General features: G+C 45.2%; 1 protein-coding gene across 1 annotated transcript in view; it reads right to left on the reverse strand.

Moving 5' to 3' along the window:
- Window positions 1-20222, reverse strand: part of LOC104408898 (leucine-rich repeats and immunoglobulin-like domains protein 1) — a gene marked incomplete at both ends in the record, with an annotated part of 45559 nt that overhangs the window by 8651 nt on the left and 16686 nt on the right. The window contains 6 exons of the mRNA XM_010018634.1: window positions 1504-1584; window positions 5202-5345; window positions 9949-10092; window positions 10899-11042; window positions 13260-13403; window positions 14529-14666. Of these exons, the coding sequence (XP_010016936.1) occupies window positions 1504-1584; window positions 5202-5345; window positions 9949-10092; window positions 10899-11042; window positions 13260-13403; window positions 14529-14666 (795 nt within the window). The remainder of the gene's footprint in view (window positions 1-1503; window positions 1585-5201; window positions 5346-9948; window positions 10093-10898; window positions 11043-13259; window positions 13404-14528; window positions 14667-20222) is intronic.

Raw genomic sequence — 20222 nt, forward strand, 5'->3', positions numbered from 1 at the left:
TGCCTCCTCTGGCTTTTTCACCTCTCCCCTATTATCCGCACCGGCATTTGCAACACATCCCAATCACTTGGGATCACCACTTTTGCTCCGATGTCAGTGGCCACGTTGGAGGGATGCCCTGCAGTGGATGTCCCACCAGGACAGCTCTGTCACTCTGCTCCTTGCCTCTACCTTCTTTCCTTGCCAAAGCAGCACTACAGACTCACAATCCTATAGCCTACAAATCCCTTTGGGAGCCTGTGCTCCCACTACCCTTCTAGCTGCTCACATGGTTTCACTGGCTTCTTCAGACAAACAAGAAACTTCAGCAACTGCAGCCAAGGACTCTCCTACCCAACACATCTGCTCCTCTGCCTTTTTTCCAGCAGCTCGTGGGAAGATTTCCCAACTCCACGTGCACAGCAATTCCTACTGGCCTCTTTCTCTCCCACAGTTCTTTTACTTCCTTGCCTGACTACCCCTGCCCTAAGTCCTTCTCTGCCTTCTGCCTCACTCACAGCTACAAGCTGATTCCCCTCTCCTTGGATCCAGGGACTCCCCTCAACAACAATCAAATGCCAGCTATGTCTGTGACTTCAAATTCCCCACGAATCCTGCCCTGGCTCTTCCCACTCCCCCAGGAGTCTCTAATGAGAGCGTGACAATATACCGCCTGCCAGGATTCATTCTAGCCATCTGCTATCCATCGAGGTACTTTTACTGCACCTCTGGCTGTGCCATCTCAGCATCAGAGACAGCGTGATGGGGGGGTGCTGAGAACTTAAACAAAGGCAAGAGGTAATGATTAGAGACTCTTGATTTGTCACAAGCCATCAGAGACTTCTCTAACAGGGCTGATTTATAGAGCTGATTTCAAATGGAACACGAACAAGTACAGAGCAATGTGAAAACACTTGCGAAGGCCAAGCAAGCTATAAACATTTGCAAGGCGCATGCTTGCCTTAGGTTTCTTTTTATCTCTTTAAGAGCCTATGCCCCATGGTGCCTTTTATTGTCGCTGCACATGGAAGCAAGCCCAAAAGATCACTCTCAGAGTATCCCACAGAAACAAATCCTGTTTCAATCCTCTGTTGTAACAGGAAGTGGGGTGATTTTTCTCTTCTGTTTATTGTTACTTGCTGCATCAATCAGTGCTTCGCTGAAGACTGTGAGGGGTCTTTTTTGTTGCTGTTCAGTTTTAGAAGGAACAGTTGTGCTGAATCTTACAGATTAAAACAACTTAAGTTTCTCTCTCCTGTGTCTCTGAACTACAGTATGTGGCACTGGCTGTTCACTGCTTTAAAAGGACTACAGTTGCTTCATACCTGCTTAGAAACACAAGTGCTTGACAACCACACCTGCACTCTTGCAGTGAACCTGCAAAACTACTACAGCTCAGAGGTTCTGATGGTTTTTACCTTGTTCCAAAGGGATGAAGGCAGTGTTGGAGGGGAGAGACACACACACACACACACAGGCACACACACAACTGCTTTGCACAACTTCAAAGCCAGGGATACTCACAGCTTGCTCAGGTTTTCTAGGCCTGTAAAGGCTCCGTTGGTATCTTCTATTGTGCCTGAGATGTCATTGTGGTCCAGTTCCCTGGGGAGAGGACAAGAGAGAGCTCATCATCAGTGTCTCAGTCCTAGGCTCATCAGTTAAAACAAATGGAAGAAAGATTGAGAATGCTACAACAAAGAGCTTCCCATTTTCTCCTAACAGTTACCAGAAAAAGCAGAGTCCTGAAGCAAAGCAGCACTTAACCACTTGTCCTGCACTGACCCATGCTGAGATGGTGCATTCCAAAGAGAGCCCTGGCATTTTCCTAGCTGAAACCCTCTGTTTCCGAGACAGCAGCAGTATCAGGCAGCTACTTTTTAACAAATAGAGTTCAGTCCTTTTCTAATTCTGTGCACTCAAACAAAAGGAGGGGAAAAAACATGAAGTCCCAAAACTAAACTGAATGAACAGCTCTATTTAAATGTTACTGTCATGAACTAAGATAATTTTGGCTATTCCAATGTACACATGCATTTGTCTATAGAGGAAGGTGATTTGATGCGTTTTCTATATGAAGCTGCATTTTTTTCTGGCAATGAACTTGAAAGCTCAACAAGGGAAAATACCATCATCCCCCCAGTCTAACTCTCTGTATAGCCGCTTTAAACAAAAAGAGTAAGAATTCCTTTTTCAGAATTAGCTTCTTTTGGCTTTCAAATTGACCATCAATTACATGAGTCAAAGAGGTCTGAAGAAAAACAAGCACCCAGAACAAACACAGAGATCCACAAAAGCTGTTTAAACAGTCTGTTTAAAAATCCTTCCCTCCCAGCTTTAATTCCAGCAAGCAATGAACACCCAGCAACACAGACAGAAATTCATCATTTCTAGTGCTAAGTACAAAGAAAGAGAGAAAAAATAAATAGGCTTTGTTGGTTTTGTTACATCACTGGATTTAAAACCCAGCAAAACCCCACAATAAAAGTAAACTTCACCGCCCAGATAACCCCCGTGAACCTTCAGCTACCCCTTTTGCACCTTTTGAAGTTTATTATCAGAACATTTCCAGTTTAAAAAGTGTAAGATCAAGAATGAAGAAACAACCCCCCTGCATTTTGCAGGATGCCAGACATGGGCATCACAGTGCAGCTTCTGGGCTGTGCAGCACCAATACACAGTAACCCCCAAGAGAATAGAAATGGAAGAACTCCCCCAGTTTCAGTGCTGGCAGAGATGGGGCTCAGACTCCTGCTCTGGGTACCTGAGCTGGCCGCAGGCTCTGCTTGTTTCCCAGCTTCGGTGTGAGAACTGAAGATGTGAAAAGAGATGGCCAAAAGCCATGATTCCTGCATCTCAGCTGGCTTCAGTGTGAGACCTGACTCTCATGTCCCTGGGGAACCCTGGCCTCGTTGTGGATGTCAGGGTGATCTGTGGGTTTGCCTGTGCCAAAGGAATGGATAAGAACTCAACATCCCCCACGGGGTGTGGGCGCACATAATGCTGTGGTGGCCTAAGAGACTAGTCCAGGAGAGACTCTTTGATGTGCTGATACTTTCAGCACCATCTGAGTGGGGCAGGAGCAAACCCATCCTCCTGGAGCTAAGTTTCTGCATTTCCCTTGTGGTTGTCAAGCCAATGACCGTTGTGCTGTTTGTTTTTCAGGGGCAAATCCCTTCTCAGACTTTTCTCCTCTTCAGTTCCACCACGGGCTACTGGTCTTTGGACCAACAAACCCTTTCCCATGGCAGAAACAGACAAGTGGGAACAGGCTGTAGAAGCTCTCTGACATGCACTTTTATTAATTGACTGCCACACATTGTGTTTTCTTGAGAAAGGAGAAGAAAATGGTATTGCTTGTTCATCCAGAGGCAACTCAAAGGTTTAGTGTTCGAAAGGAGGAATAAAAACCTTTTTAACAAATGAGTGAAAATAGAGAGAAGAGAAAAAAAAAAAAAGAGTGGGGTATTTTGGCCTGGTTCTCTTTGTATTCAAACTCCTCTCCCAGCCCCTGTTGCCAATTTCCTATTCTTTCTGGCTGGCTGAGCTTGAATGCTCGCAGCCTTGTTAATCATTGTGCTGCGAGGTCTCTGGGCCTGACCTCTATTTGAATAGCTCCACATTTCAGCAGTTTCACACCCACCAAAGGCTCCCCAACAATAGCCCATAATTAAAGCATGCTCGGGTCTTTTTCACCAGGTGCAGGACCCAATAGGCCTTTCTCTTTATTAAATTAGAGCTCGCTCACACACTCCCTCCTCTCCGCCTCCCCCCTCTGCCCTAGACATGAAAGAGGCTCCACATTCACTGCAGAGCAAAGAGAACTACCAGCTCCCCTTCTCCTCCATTTTTCTTTGGAAACCTTTAGTTCCGGTCTTGACAGCTGCCTCAGAGAGGTCCCTTTCTGAATGCCCAGTGCCTGAAAGGCTTTGGCTTCAGTTTAAGAAAAGGGGGGTGGGTGGAAAAAGCAAACAAAACCCAAACTCACTTTCCAGTCACTTCCTTCACTGTGAACTTCAATAAAGGAAAGAGTAAGATGCAAAATGTACTGCAAAGAGAGGAGACCTCTCTGTTCCCATTTCCTTTTAATCACCCAGGCCACAATGGGCTTCTGAAGAGGAATAAAAGTATTGGGGTTTTCTTCTCTTTTGAAGAAAGAATTGAATGAGGCTGAACTCAACCAGCCTGGGAGCATGGACAGTGCTGTAACACAAACTGTGAGAACTCTGTGGTGTGCCAGATGAAGGTGCTGAGCCCGCAGGCTCTGGAGGAGAGCAGCCATCAGCTCAGCAGCTACAAAGAAGGGGGAATGAGGCAACAGAGCTGCAGGAATGGACAATTATTAGAACTGGATTCCCCATCTTCTGATGCTTCTAAGGCAAGCCCAGATGTCCTTCAACCTACTGCTGGGTTTAACAGTGCATAATAGTACAGTTCTACAGCTGCCCTCCCGAAGGAGGTGAGACCAATCTGCCTCTACCAGCCCCAGTATCTTAGAAGCTGGTATCCAGACTAGCAAGCTCACTTCCAGTGCCACATTTCCATGCATTATGTGTGCCAGTGACTTTAAAAGTCTCTAGTCAATGGCCACAGCAACCACTGGATGGATTATTTTGCAATTCAGTGTTAGGGCACATGAAACTTTTCTCTTGATACCATGACAACTTCTTTGTTGTTCAGGGGTTACCATGAAAATCGTGTCCACAGAACATTTCATGACCCAAGTGAGCCCAATTCTGCACTAAAGAGAAAGATAGAAAGATTACTCTCATGGTAACTGCAGCAGCTTCTTGCTCCCTTGGCTGGACACAAGACTGCACTGTCAGTGGTAGGAATCGTTCCTACTCCTCCTGAGCACAGAATGACCCAACAGAAATGGTCCATTTCTACGAATTTCAATTAAATAGCAAGAGAAATGCCACTATCAGCTGAAGGACTGAAACCTCAGGGGTTTTTGCTCAGATGGGCTAGATTCTGTCCTAAGTTCCTATCGCTTTATTCCAGAGCCCTCTGAAAGCACGCTGTAGCACTGAGCAGTCCACCTGCAATCCTGACTAATCTTCATTAAAAAATACAAGTTCATTGAAGTTGAATATTGGGGTAAACACAACAGAGCAGTGTGTAGTGGACTTCGATACTGAGAACACAGGTACCCAAAGCAACTGCACAGCAGAACACGAACTGTGGAGGGAAGGTATGTGTTAGCTGACAGAGCAACTTACAGGACACGTAGGTTTTTGAGTCCCTTGAAAGCACCTTCTGCAATGTGATTGATGGAATTGTGGCTGAGACGTAGTACGTGCAGTCCCCCAAGGTCTGCCAAGCTTCCCTCATCCAGCCTGGTTAGGTTGTTGTAAGAGAGTATTCTGAGGGGGGAAAAAACAGTGGTCCTTGTCAATCCAACCAGTATTTTCCAAACTCCTCTGCACCAAGCAAAGCCCACCTCCCACAACCAGGAGACAACGTGTACTGGGTGGATACGTAACAGTTTGATTAGGAAGTAAGGCTTCAGTCTGCAAGTATTCCCACAAGATATCCATGGGGCAGCCTGGGTAAGGGAGGAGGAGGCATTTGGTACCCAGCTATAGGGAAGTCTTCTATACAGGCAAGAGGGGCTCCTGCAGCAGTGAGTGAGAGCAATAGTCTAATCCACATGCTGTCAGGTATGGCAGGGACAACCTACTATTATGGCCAGGTTAGGGCCTGGGAGCACCAGCCCTTCTGGGACCCCAGATGTACAGGTAACACTCAGACATCAGTCCTGGTTGTGTTCAATCCTCACTCCCATCTGGACTCCCTCTGAAGCTTAGAGGAAGAAGCTTCCCCACGCCCTGCAAGGTGCAAAGTGACGTCTAACAGATGGATTCTGAAGCTCACACGGGCTCTTGGCAGGGCCCAAGACTTCTGTGTTCAGGAGGTGTCTTGTCATTCTGCATTTGTGAGCAGCAAAGCCCCAGGCGCCTGGGTGTGGGTGTCTCTGCAGCCTGCTCCACCCCAGTCAAGAACCAAAAGCATTTCACCACAAGGCAATTGAATGCTTCCTTTCATGCGCAGGAAAGAGGCACCACTTGTAAACCAGCCTCCTTCCCTCCTGCTCCCCATTGTCAAGGAGTGTACGGTCTGCTTGAAATCATCTTCACTTACAAGTGACTAATACTGGAGGGTTGGTTTTGTCCCATCCCTTCCCCTTGTCTGTATTATCTCTGGGTTTGGAGATATTTAAGTGTTACTCCTGTTGCAGTTTGGAAGCTGGTGGGAAGAAAGCTGGATATTCTTCCTGATCTCTGGATGTCACTGCAGCTGGGTAAGCTGTGCAGGGCTGCTGGCAGGTGAGTGTGACCAGCAACAGCCCCAGCTTTAAGTTGCCTGCATACTGAAGGTATAAAAAGTGGCATTCAATTACCTGCCACTACTCACATTTTCTCAAGCTTCTCTCTTTACAAAGGGCAGTTGCATTGGATTTTCAAAATACCTTAGTCACCTGAGAGGACAAATCACTTCAAAAGATGTGAGGGTTTGGGCTGCTAAGCTTTTCACAAAGTGGAGTTATGCAGCTTTGAACAGCCCTGAAATCCTTCATTGTACAGGCAATAAGAAAAAAACCTCAACTGAATTCCAAACCTTCAGATTCCTCTTCTAGTACCACAGATTAATGAGGCTGCTTAAAAATGTGTCTATGGCTGGTGTGAAAATCACTGCAAAGCCAGAACCTAAGTCAAAACAGACATACTCAGAGCACTGAGAGTGTCATTTACCTGGGAAATGAGCTGTCTTTTAGCTGTGCAAGTGAGCAGAGGGCAAGCTTTAGAATCATCACTGATTAATGAACTTGCAGAAGCTATGGGACAAATACTTTCATTCCTGAAGAAGCTGTAGTGTTAGTTATAAGGAACTGGCATCCAGTCAAAATTACATCCTCACCTGCGATTAAACAATTCTGCTTAAATAAAAAAGTGTTCAAGAGTAACCCTAAACCTGGCTGAGAAAAAAACAGTTCCTTTTGATTCTACACAGAAGAGCTCCTGCCACAACCAGTAAAGGCACGTTCCCCTCTGTTTGTTCCAATGGCTCCTCAAGACAGGTGGATGGACAGCAGCAGCATTTAGAGGACTCTCTCAATGACTGCAACCAGATGGAAGGTCTCAGGAGCTAATGCACCTGGCAGTGGCTTCCTTCAACATGGAAGGGCTCTGTTTCCTGCCATGGGACAGGCCAGTTTGCAAACCAGCATGTTTCCCTCATCAGCAGTTTGGATTATCTGGGTTGAGAGAAGCAAGTACTGCTTCTCCTACCTTGTCATCTCTGTACCAGTGAGAAATGGGAATGTTTGCCTTCACAGCCCTTTTGGCCTGGCGAGGAAGCAGGATGGCAGCACACAGAGCAGCATGCCAAAACTGAGATATACAGGAGTTCACCTTTTCTAAAATAGAAACCTGTTGTGCTGGGGCTCCTGCTGCCAGCCAGTTCTGGACCAGGCACATCTAACACATTTCATCCCCATTGACCAAACTGTAAGTATAAAGTGAAAAGAAAGACCCAGCAGCCAAGACATCATTTACCTCTGATGAAATCCTATGCTCCCACTGTGGATTTTTCCATGATGTTGATGCCCTAGCACCTGACTGGTGAATACAATCAGCCTTTTATCATGCCCACAGCAAGCAAAACCTCTCTTTCCTTCTTAGCTTTTACATCAGACCAAAGCCTTGGGGTCACATTTTCTCCTAGCAACTGAAGGAGAGACAACTCATCCTTCAGATGATCACCTCCTTCCTTAGCACAGATAAGCAGGGGTCTGGCCACCTCTGTTTGAACTTTGAAATTCATTCCTGTACAACCACAGAGACAGTGTTTTCCGGTAACTGAAACTCAGTAGCTTTAGCAACAGTGGAGGTGAGCAAGGATCTTTTAATAAGGAACAAAATGTACACATTCAAAGAAGTGAACAGAGGCAACTTAGATCTATCTAGTCCTTCCTTTCCTCACCCTTCAATTCCAGAGCAGACCTCTCCTACAAGTACTCTGTGGCTGTGTGAGTTTCAGTTAGGAGTATCTGATGGCTCCCTGCAGCAGCTTTACCCTAAAGGCAACACCTGCAAGAGCTTGTACTATTTTGCAGAGATCTGTGCTAACACCCACCTAATCGCCTTTCAAATCTCAGCCCATGTCGTCTCTGGCCTCACACTCCAGCACAATCCTGTCTGTCAGGCTGAGCGTGCCCCAGTGCCTCCTACCACCTCACACCACCAGGCATTTTCCACATCTACCCCCCATCCTGCACCAGGGCAAGCGAGTCCTGCACTGGCTTCCCGCAGTTACTGCAGAGGATGGCCTCTAAGCCAGGACAGCTCACCATCAGCACTACTTGTTGGCAAGGGATCACAACCCATACCTGACAAATACAGGACTCAGCAAGACAGTCAACCTCTAAACCTTGAGGGTTTGCAAACAGTGTCAGATAGAAGAGACAAGCATGGTGCTCCCTAAACAGTTCTGACTTTAGCTCTGCAAGATGCAGATGGAGCTTACCCATCCAGCTGAAATAAAGCTTCAACACAGGCACCAGATAGCAGGTCTCAGAGCAGAAAGCTCCCAGAACCATGCTACTGACACAGTAGAGTCATCTGAATTTGGTATTCCAGGGATCCAACTGCTAGTGCCTTACAAAGAAAGATTCCCCCACCCCTTTTTGATGCTTCAGATTCAAGCAGACCACAGGCAGAGCATGGTGCTGATTCTCATCGGCTGCCTTTTAAGAGTCCTCCACTGACACTTCCTTAACCTAGTAAAACATCACTTGAGGATCTGCATGTGAAAGAACCGTTCTCCCTTGTCTACAGCCCTGTGCCAAGCAAAGGAGCCCTTTAGGCACAGGCAGTTTCACAGCAATTTGGAAAATTAGGCAATTAAACAAGCACATATGTATTTAACTAAAGGGAAAAGAAATATTTTCTTGTGCCCCAAAAAATCATCTGCTGGGCTAACAAATTAATTCTACAGCTTCTAAACTTAAAGGAATGACATGTGCCATGTCCACCTGTCTCTGAATCCACATCCCAAAAGACTAGGGACTCACAGCTGGGTAGGCAGATACTGGCCTTCAGCCTGAGTCCAGAACGAGGCCCCTGAAAGCAGGAAGCTGTTTTATTGCACTGCTTTTTGGTGGATAGGACAACCCCAACAATGTTTAACACGAGATTTCCGAGCACCAAGCAGAATGAATTACAGTCCAGCTAACCACATGTGTCAAGTTCTCCTAAGAAAAAAGTGAATCTTTCCACAGGCCCACCAAGGGGATGACAGCTACTTCTGTAAATACTGCAAGCATCCATGTGTGCCTCTTCAAAAAGGCATTAAGCAGTGCCACAGACCCAAAAGACACCCTTGCTGTGCTGTCCTCAGCAGTAAGGCTTTCTTTCATTTATCAAAGAGAGTGTATTCACAGCTGGAAATCTCAGGAGAGCAAAGTCAATGTATTTACTTTTCAACAACTGAGCCTTACAGGAAGGGTAAAGTGTAAACAGGAGAAACAAGAAGAACTGCCTTTAAAGGGCCAAATCTCTGCTGGTTAAAACCATGTTGCTCTTTGTAAATACAGAGGATAAAGCAAAGCTTCCTTCAGGCTGTACAGTCATTATATGGCAGGCTGTGCATGTCTTGTAACTAGCTAGTTAGAAAGTGTTGGCAAGCCGCAGATCACAAGCTCTCCAGGTCTTTTGGCACTGTACACTTTTAGTGGGTTCTAGTCTTTGTTTCTGGTGCAAAGCTATTTTAATCAAGGTGCTCTGAAGGTCACAGCATCATGAATAACAAGGGCATCACTTAACAGGCTGCAGTTCCTGCATTTCTGCAGGTTGACACTGTGGGGGCTGTAAGCCATATGACTGGGAGAAACCCTCTTCCCCTTTCCTACCAACGTTACATTAACATCAAACTCCGCACAACCAACCACACTAGACAGCAACTTACAGCTCATGCAGCTTCTGACAGAAGCTCCAGCCATCGGGATTGATGCGGGATATGGAGTTGTTACTGAGGTGAAGCTGGTGCAGAGATGAAAGGCCATAGAGAGAGCCACTGTTTACTTCTGTCAGGCTGTTATACTCCAGGTGGCTGTGGAAACAAAACCCACAAGGAATTGACAGGTAAGCAGCACTGGTCAAATACTGAAGAATTTCCAACAAGGACTGGAATTTTAGCTATTCCCACACACCCTTCTACAAACCCATGTGGATATGTGCATGTGTGGGCACTTCTTGTGCAAGTGAAGAACAGAAATTCAAGGAAAACACAAAGAAAATGCCCAGAATGAGCTCGGACTGCAGAGGTATGCTCCACTGCAAGTAAACACTGCTTAAAGCACCCCATTCAAGTTTGTATTTGCAGAGTCTCAGTTGTGTGACAGAGGCATCCAGAAACATGCTGCCTTGATCACTTGTGACCACACAAACACACTTGAAAGCCACTCATGTTGGAAGCTTCAAGCATTTCTCTGCAATGACTATTCAATTTGTTCTCTCATATGGAAAGAACACACCACTGAGATAGGCCAGCTTGGTTTGTCGGTATCCCAAGAGGCAGAATAATCAGGTCTGCAACACAGAGTTTCCATGTACCACTCACTCCAAACAAATCTGCAGAACTTTTATTTGAAGATCAGGTGAGATCCTCGTGGATGTTCAAATCAAAGAAATACTGTCACAGCTTGAAATACGGGACTTTTTATTGAACACCTGGTAAAGCAACGAGCTTTAGTAAACTGGGGGCCAACGAAACAGAACCTGCTGTCACAGCTCTGTTCATGCAGGACACAGAAAGAAGCACAAACACTGGCACAAGTGTTCTCTGATAAGAGGAGGACATGATAGGAGATGAAGCCCAGGCTGTTTAAGGGAAAAAAGCCCATCTCCCCAACTTACAGAACTTGCATCTTGGCTAGACCCCAGAAAGCCCCATCAGTCAATTTGCTAATGTTGTTGCGCTGGAGCTTCAGGACTTCCAAGCTGTCCAGTCCCTGGAACGTCAGGCCTTCGATCAGGCGGATGCGATTCCGGTTCAGCTCCCTAAAATCACCAAGGCCATACAAGTTTATTAAATCCCAGTCCTTTCTCACGAAAGCATCTGTGCAGCACACAATGGGGACAGCAATGCCAACAGCTCCTCTGTCAGCAGTTCCCAGGAGACAGCAGAAGCACACAGGAAACTTTCAATCCCAGAGCGAGGCAGAGAAGTCAGCTGGGTGCGATCCCTTAAACAAACTCACCCTCAGACAGACTTACACTATAGAGAAACAACAGTGCAGCAATTCCTCTTTATGCCTCCTCTCTCTGCATTTCTTCTAAGCCATTTATCCTTTTCATCAACATTCACACTTCATCTTCTCTCAGGCAAAGACACCATTTGAACCGCACAGTTAAACATCAGCATTATTTCCCTTACAACACATGGGACTTGTAATTGCCCAGTAAAAATGTGCTCTGAAACAAGCGGGTGCTGTAAGAACTGTGAGCCCAAGAGGAAATGTTATGGCTATGTTTGAAAGGAAAGCTTTCAGTTCCCCTGAAAGATTTCACATTTTTCCTATTATAAGAAACTAATAAAGAGGGAAACAAGTTGTTTCCAATAACAAGGCAGTCTTAGTATTTTGTGTAGACAAAGACCTCCAACTTGGTTCATTAAATTCCATTTCTTTCCTCTCTGGGTGAGGAGGGGGTCCTAAATTTTGGGAATACCTTTTTTCTGAATAGCAGGATGAACATCTTCACAGCACCTTTACCAACTGTATCAAAGAATCTTACGGATTGCTAGACCCAGGCACACCAGGTGAAAACCCAGATCCCTAAATTCAGTGGAAAACTTAACACAGTGCACTAAAAGCTGCAGACAGAGCTTTAAAAACAGACACCTTTCTGCACATACAAGACTGACCTAAGGGTAATTCCCTTTTCAGTGTTTGTGTAGAAGAAAATGGTGGTGGTTACAATAGCAGAACTTGGAAAAGATGAGGAAGCTGTAGAAACTTTAAGCTTGCTTTGTAACTGCCTAAAAAAACAACTGAACTTGCACTAGAGTGTAATTAAAGTCAAGTAAGTGATTCAAACCTTGCAGGCCTAAAGACTCTTGCCTTACTGCACTTCCTAGGCTATAGCAAACTATGCTTTGCCAGGAAACATGAATTCTACAACACACCAAGTCTGTGTAACTTGCATTTCATTCGTGTTTCAGGGTTAAACAACAAGCTGTGAGGCTGTCTTTAAGAACACCAATTACTCCAACTTCCAGTGAAAACTGTGATCCTAAACAGACTGAATTGACTCTCTTTTTTATTAGTTTTGCACATGATGCAGGCAAACACAGTGGATTACAAGCTCTCAGGCAATGGACAGTAACTTCCAACTGAGAGGCAACAGACTCAAGATGCATATGCTGTTGTGTCAGTGTGCAGTCCCAAACTGGCTATAAATCCTACATGTATGCAAGCATAAATGCACACCCATTCCTTAGGCATGCCTTGACTTAAGGATTTGTCTCTCAATCAAGAGGTTGCCATTTAGAGGTGTGAGTTCCAGCAGCTTTTGTGGACTTTGTTAACGGACAGAGGTTGACCTTTTGCCTATCAAATTTGAAGGATAAACTGCAACATGCCTCAGGCTGGGCCCACTTCTCCAATAGGAGCAGAAGGGAAAAGCTAAACCCATTAGTGGTACTATTTTACACATAAAGCATATTTATAGCTGCAGCTGTCTATGCATCCCCATGCAGCTCCTGCCATATGGACTGCAGGCAGGACAACGATGAGTGTGTTAACTCATCTAGAGTGCTATTTTCTCTGCCCAAATACCACAGTTTAACAACCTTCCATCAGTGAATTTTTACCACCACTTAAAGATATGTGTGGTCTTAAACTAACACAGTAGCTGAGCTCTGTCACTCACAATACAAACATCTTCCAAACCTCTCCTGTGCCACAGACACCAGCAGCTTTCAAGGGAATGGGTCTGTCTTACACTGTCAAGTGCACAAGACACTTGATGTCTGCTGCAGCATCCCTCCTTTCATACCTGATCAGAAGAACGGGCTGAAAAGCCACTATTTACAAGACAAAAACGACCCTCTCCTAACATGTTTTACTAGGTGCTGGCAGAGAACTACTGCATAGTGTATTCTAAGTTTTATAGATAGCAGGTGAGGAAGAGTGACATTTGGTGTGTATATCCCCAGGGATATTCTGTCTCCATAAAACGTGGTTGAGCTTAATTAAAGTGGACATTTCTACTCACAGTTGTATTAGCCTGGGTAGCCTGAACGCCTTGACAGGAAGCTGAGTGATCCTGTTTTTACTCAGACGAAGTGTTAGCAGGGACCGTGACAGACTATCAAAAGCACCAGGCTCCAGGGTGCTGATTCTGTTGCTCCCCAGGTACCTGCAATAAATCACAGCAGAGAAATGAACAGTTCAGTCAGAAATCTCCTTTTATCAGCATTTAGTTGGTCTCCAGACAGGCCAGTGAAATCACAGAGGTGGCTTCAAATCACTTGGATTTCTGGCTGCACAAAGAGCACAGTGCCCTTCCCATGTGACAAACATAGAGAAGTGCTGTGCATTTCCCAAAAGCTCCTTGATACCCTCCTGCTTTAGCAAGGCAATGGGGAGTGGAAGCCAGAAACTGGAGAATATTCCAGTGCAGGACAGCTCTATTCATTCCTCATTCTTCCCTCAGCATCTGCCCCAGGGCTCTTTCTTACCTGGACCCTAGCCTTAGCCACAGAGGCTGTTTTTACAGGACAACAGGAAAACGTCAGTCACACCACCATTCTCTTATATCCTTTTACAACTAGGGACAGAAACTTAGGTGCAAACTTTAACACAAGCAGATCATCTGTCTGCACTTCTTCGAAGGTACCTAAACCAGATTGTTTTATGTTTCCCTAAATACAGAGGCTGTTACTCTGCTTAAGCCCCAGTTTTCTTCAAAAAACCAATGAGAGAGTGATTTTTGGTTTTAACATTCAGTAATCACTTTAATGATGAAATAGTCATTATTTCCCTTCCCTCCTCCAGATGCACAGAGGCTGATCTGGGAAACAGGACAGAATCATAGAATGGTTTGGGTTGGAAAAGACCTTTAGCCTTTTCCAATCTAGTCCATCTACTTCCAACCCCCCTGCCATGGGAAGGGACACCTCACACTAGACCATATACACTTCCCACTGGGGAAGAGACACATCTAGGCTGCGGACAGTTCTTCTGGCTTCTAGTTGTGAAGACACCCACACCTGAAGCATACAGGGTACCTCTTCTCTGTTGCAACATTCCCATGCAACATTATGAACAATAATCTGCATTCTTGATAGATACATCAGAATCCAAAAAGACAAGTGCTCAGAAAACAACCTGACAGTAAGGACAAAGTGCTGCCTTCTAGTTCTCCTTTGCACTTAAAAACCTGAGGAACAACCCCATACATTGTATGTTTGTTCCCTCTCTTTTTAAAGAAGGTTTGAGGCCCTTTCCTCAACAAAAGCTGTTCCCAACAAGGAAAACTCACAGCTCCTTTATGTGAAGTCCCTGTGGAAAGCAGCCGTTTCGGATTTCTGTGATGTCATTGAAACTCAGGTCCAACGTTTCCAGGGAAACGTAGGGCTTCAGCTGACTTCCTTCAATGCTGCGGATCCTGTTGTGATGCCTGAAACAGTCCAGAGGAGAAACGAGACAATTTAGTTCCCTTGGAGGAACAGAAAGAATACCCAAGGCTGCAGCAGGCCCAGGGGCTGGCCCCTGAGTCCATACAGTCAAGAGTTATGGTGCTTCTTCAATAGCTGCCCAAGGAGAAACCCGCTCCAGAGAGATCTTCACAATCCCTATGCTTCTCCTATGCCAAGAGAGACTAGCTCATGGATATCTGCAAGCCTCCAGACACTTCTGTTATAGCACAAGACATTTCTCTTCTACAGAACTACTGACTCCACCAGTTTTTCTACCAGACTCCCACAAGCCTGAACTTCCAGAATAGATTTGTTACAGCAGGGCTGGATTTTAATCCCACAGGCAAGGAAGTGCTCATCAATGGTTTAAGCAACCTGACAACGTTTTACACAGAGAATGGGATTTTCCAAGCAGGAAACAGATGAGTAAATATGATCTCAGTAAGTCACAAACTATTGTTTCCTTAATTCCTATGGATCATACTGAAAACTCCCAGCTTTGGACTATGTTACAAGGGTTTGTAACGCACAGAAACACTCCAAGAGGGCTTGCAAATGATCTTGCAAACGTTTCCTCATCTTTGCTACCATAGGAAAACTCCACAGTGCCAATGCTGTGCCCAAGCATCTAGCTCAGACCCTCAACCACCCGTGTTTGCTGCCTTACCAGCCCCAGCCTGAAGGATTCAACCTAAAGGTTTTCTTTAGAGAAGACATCACAAGCTGCCCTCATGGGTTCTGCAGCCATCAAACAGCTAAATACCTCTAGACCTCATCTCTACTCAACAAGGTCTAACTAAGAAAACCCTGAGTCCTTTCCTCTGACTCTTTTCTGGCCTGAATCAGTTGAGAGAATAGCAATGCATTAGAAAAATACATTGTGCATTAGTCACAAGGAGTAGAGCACATGCCTGATGTGAATCTAGACCAGGCACTGATATTACCGGCAAGGCTGTGAGTGAGGCACTCCAAAGAAAGATGCTCACCAGACACTTGAGAACTTGCTGAATAATAACAGATAGTAGAGACAGTTCAGACATGCACTGTGCCTTAATCTGGCTGGCCACCTCCTGAGTAGCCAGAAGAGGAGACAGCAGCCAGTGAAAGCTTACTCTTGAATGCAAACTGGGATGTCCCAGCTCTCATGACAAAGCTCTCTGAAACTGATGGATGAGCTGTCCACAGCCTTAAGGCACTGAAGCTGATGTCTTCTGCAGTCTCACCCCCATTTCAAGCTCTCACAGAGGTTCGGACAAGCCCCTTGCAAAGAAAACTTCTCCCCTCAAAATACCAAACAGTACATGGCGAGGGACCTGCTCCCCACGCTGTGATCTGCTCCTCTACCCTCCCCGTAATTAAAAACAGGCTGTTTCACCATCACATTTGCTGGTGTCTGTAACAGGAAAAGGGTAAGAACTGCATCCCCAGAACAATTTGCTTTCTGGAGACTCACACCCTTTAAATAGCCAGCTTATCCTGGGGAAACACTGCTCTGGCTAAAGAGTTTAAATGCTACTTCATTAATTCATCATAGGCTCACAAAACATTAAGGACAAATTTTACACTACTATAGCAATCAGCTGCTGATATAATACAAAAGGGTATCAAGAAAATCAAAGGGAAGTCATAACTTACGTCCCCAAACTAGTTATCCCATGGGTTACAGGCAACAGGTCTCTACAACCACAAACTGTATAAAAGGCAATGATATGGCTACCATCCAAATGACCAATATTCATTTACAGCTAAGAATAAAGACTGAATTGTCACATTCATGCACATAATAAGACAGAGGTCCAGTGAATTTAACTGTCACTTAACTCTTACTTTTACTTCAATTTAACTCTTACTTTAATTTTACTTTTACAAGTAAAATACAGGGAAATTCACCCAGAATTTTGTGACCTCCATAAACTCAACACATGGACAAGGGGGATTTCCTTTCCCAAGGACTAGTTTCTTTTGCAATGACCAGCAAGTTCAGAAGTTATTTTTTTTCCTTCTCAAAAGAAGAGAGTCCAATAAACACGTTGAGCTACTTTCCTGACTCAGGAAAGTAGCTCAACATGGACGTAAGTGAAAACAAACCCCGAGCATGATTTCTGGAGCTCTCCTGAAGCAGGGGCTGTGAGTTCAACTCTGATCTCATCTCAGCTGTGAGGGCTGAGATAAATCTGGCTGTAAATTAACAGGAAATGAAGTTTTTTACACATGAACATGGAGAATCTACAGATTACCTGACAATGCCTGCACAGGGCAGCAAAGTCTGCAAGGGACTGAGAGCACAGTGTGTTTGGACATGAAGTGCTCTTCAGAAGCCAATGTTATTTTTTAGAGTATTAATATTTCTGTGTATATCCAATCTGCCAGATCTCCCTGCTGTCCCAGAAAACAGCCTTTAAGAAGGGAAGGACAGGAAAGAACTCTTTTGTTTGAGCTACATTCACAGTTTCCAGGTGATTTCTGTCCATTTGCCTTGATTTTCATGTTACAGCTGGCAGATTAGACGGATGCATTATTTCACACAGGAAAAAACCAGGCTCCTTTCTCTCCCTCTCTCTGTCTCCTTCAAACATGGGCCGACTCCAAATGGAACTCTCAGCTCCAAACACCATCCCCAGCCAGTCCCAGCTGGGGAATGTCAGACAGTTCGCTGCAAAGCACTGCACCCTCTCAAAGCACTGCACTTCAAACAAAACCAGCCTGGCTGACTTTTCCTGTACACAGCATGGGGTATGAATACAACATCATCCAAACCTTCTACTAGCTTGATTACATTTTATTTTTCATTCTTTTCAGTAAGAGCTGAAATGTGATTTAACCCTTCCTGTTATTACTTGGATCCCTTCAGCTCGCCTTTGTCCCCCGTCTCATCGCAAGGGTGTTTTACAGAAAAGACCAGTGACGTTCTGACTTTGCCTCTCCCTTTCAGCAATGACTGGAAAAGGACTAGATTTTTCCCAACCAGCTCCTTAGTTTACACTTTGTTGGCTTCAAAGGTGGCAGATCAGATTGTAGGACCAATTGCTGAAACCAAGCTTTAAAGCACCAATTATTGGTGCTTCCACAACCAATTTGCCTTCAGGTTGTCTCTTCCTCTCCCCTCTCCTCAGGTATCACAGCCTGGAAACAGCTTTCCCCATCTCACTTAAACCAGTGTTACCTCAAGAGTATATGATGACAGGGCTTCAATGCAAGATTGTGCAATTAGAGCCTGGAGCAGGAGCCAAGTCTCTTGGTTTCTATTCCCAGCTCTGGCACTGACTCATCTGCCTTGGGCAAGTTTCTTAACCCCTCTCTACCTCTAGTTTACCAGCTGTGGACGGGAATGCACTGTGGGACTAGGAAGATGCAGGACTGCCTTCACTGAGGACTAAGAATTTGGAGTGAAAACAGTCCAAGTGACAAAGAAACCACAGAAACTAAGCAGCTCACCCAAGTCCATTTGGGTTTGCTCATGAATATAGGAGGATCTGGCTACAACAGTTGAACTCCACAGTTCATACCCAACCTCATTCCCAGAGCCACCTCATACCATAACATCTTAGAGACAAACTAAGAGCACAGCCTCTCAGCACCACTCTTGAGCAGACCCCTCAGGATTACAGGAGATTGGGATTAACCTCAACCAGCTCCACGAGGACCACATCAGGAAGCTCTGCCACGAGACAGAAAAACAAGCAGAACGTTCCAGTGAAGCCAAAGCGTGTTTGGGTTTGCTCTGAGTCGGGAGGGAGCCGAACAGGGTGGCAGGAAAACAACAGGTGGCACAAAGTCAAAAGCTTGCAGCATTTCCAGGAATCTCGGCTTGTATTTTAGAGGTAAAGTTACACTTTAATCCCCGTGGGTTTCCCCATTCGAAGAGTCTTTGTGAATATTTGTTTGATAAACAGGCTGTGAAACATTTTCCACTAGACCTAATAGGAGAAGAATTCACCTTCCTCTTTGCAGCAAAAGCCTGTCCTTTGGAGAGCACTAATCAGTTTATTCAGACCGTGGCTTCAAACTACTCATGTGAAATCTCTGCAGAGAGCAGCGCGAACACGCTCCTTTGTTGTTCGAGCCACATTCGCTTCCCTTCAGCAGCTGCCCCTGCGAAAGCTGACAGCGGAAAATCAAAGCAAGCAGACCCCCAGATGGGAATGTACGAGGGGCTTTGGTTGGGCTGATTTAAATACAGTCAGCACAAAACCTCCTGGTTTACACAAAGCTTGAATTAAGGCTGCCTTGACTGCGGGAGTCTGCAGCGCAAGTGTTTGGTGTGAAGTGAGGGTAAAGGCAGGGAGAAGTCACATGCTTGGCCTTCATGTCGTGTCAACTTACAGATCTGGCTGGGCTCACACAAGAAAGAAAGAGGCGAGCTGTAATACAGCAAACCTATTAAACCAACACCTGTTAGAGGCATCAGGAATAAAATCAAGCTTCAAAAGAGAGGTTCCGCACCTCGGGTAGGGTTCTATCCGTATGCCAGCACATTTTCAGCATTAGCATACAAGGGAGATCACAAGACTAGAAACAGAGAGATTAAAAAGTTCAGGGTTTGGTTAATATTTCCATACGGGGAAAGTATCAGAGAAACTAAACGCTGGAGCCAGAGAGAGTTATGGGGTTTGCTGCTGAAGGAGACGCAAGGTTTGGTGCCAGATGCAGGCCATGCAAAGGGAGGGAGATCAAAGGCACTGTAACAGGAGATGGATCACATACACTGTGACTAACCCATGCCTGGAATTACCTGCCCTCCTCCTTCACCTTCTCAGTTCAGAGAAGATGGGGATCTAATATTGATCCTCCTAGAAACACTAAAGAAGATTCAAGGCGCGGGTTCCTGAACTCTCACCTTAGATGATCTGCCAGCTGATTTCAGCCCATCACTCACTACATACACACAGAAATGATAAGAGACCAGTTTGAACAGAAAGCAACACCTGAGCATTTTTCCTGACAAGGAGGAAGGGGAACTGACAACCTGGAAGACGCGTTTGTGTTTACAACAGCAGAAATGCTTGTGTGTTCTGGTCACCTTATTACAGCCAATAACTGAAGATCAATCCCAAGTGATTCTTATTGAAGTATGAAAAGAAGCCAAGATGAAAATGACATTAGGACCTGGACATCAGCTTTGACTCAAAGGTCGTACAAGTTTATCAATACAGAACTTCTTACATTACTTTAATATTTTACTTGTAGAATGTTTTTTGCATCCAAAGACTTTTATTTCAGGAAAAATTCCTCTTCTATACTGTAACTTGTGAAAAGATCTGCCTTGGAATAGCAAAGCAGATAGATGACTGCAGCAGCAGATGAAATAAACATGCAAGTGACATGCTGGAAACCATCCTCCAGTTCTCTGCATGAGACCTTCCCTGAAAGGCTGAACTGCCCAGAACCCATAAGCCCACTTCCCAACTGCTCTGGGAAAGCCTCACTAGCTGTCTGACACTGCACTGTCATGCCAGCCTTGCCAGGTTAATCTGTGAGGCACAAGATTTCATGCCATTACAAGAATGTGAATGTCTTATCCAGCACAACATGTATTT

Source organism: Nestor notabilis, unplaced genomic scaffold, assembly GCF_000696875.1.
Source record: "Nestor notabilis isolate BGI_N333 unplaced genomic scaffold, ASM69687v1 scaffold15327, whole genome shotgun sequence".
Classification (NCBI taxonomy): domain Eukaryota; kingdom Metazoa; phylum Chordata; class Aves; order Psittaciformes; family Psittacidae; genus Nestor; species Nestor notabilis.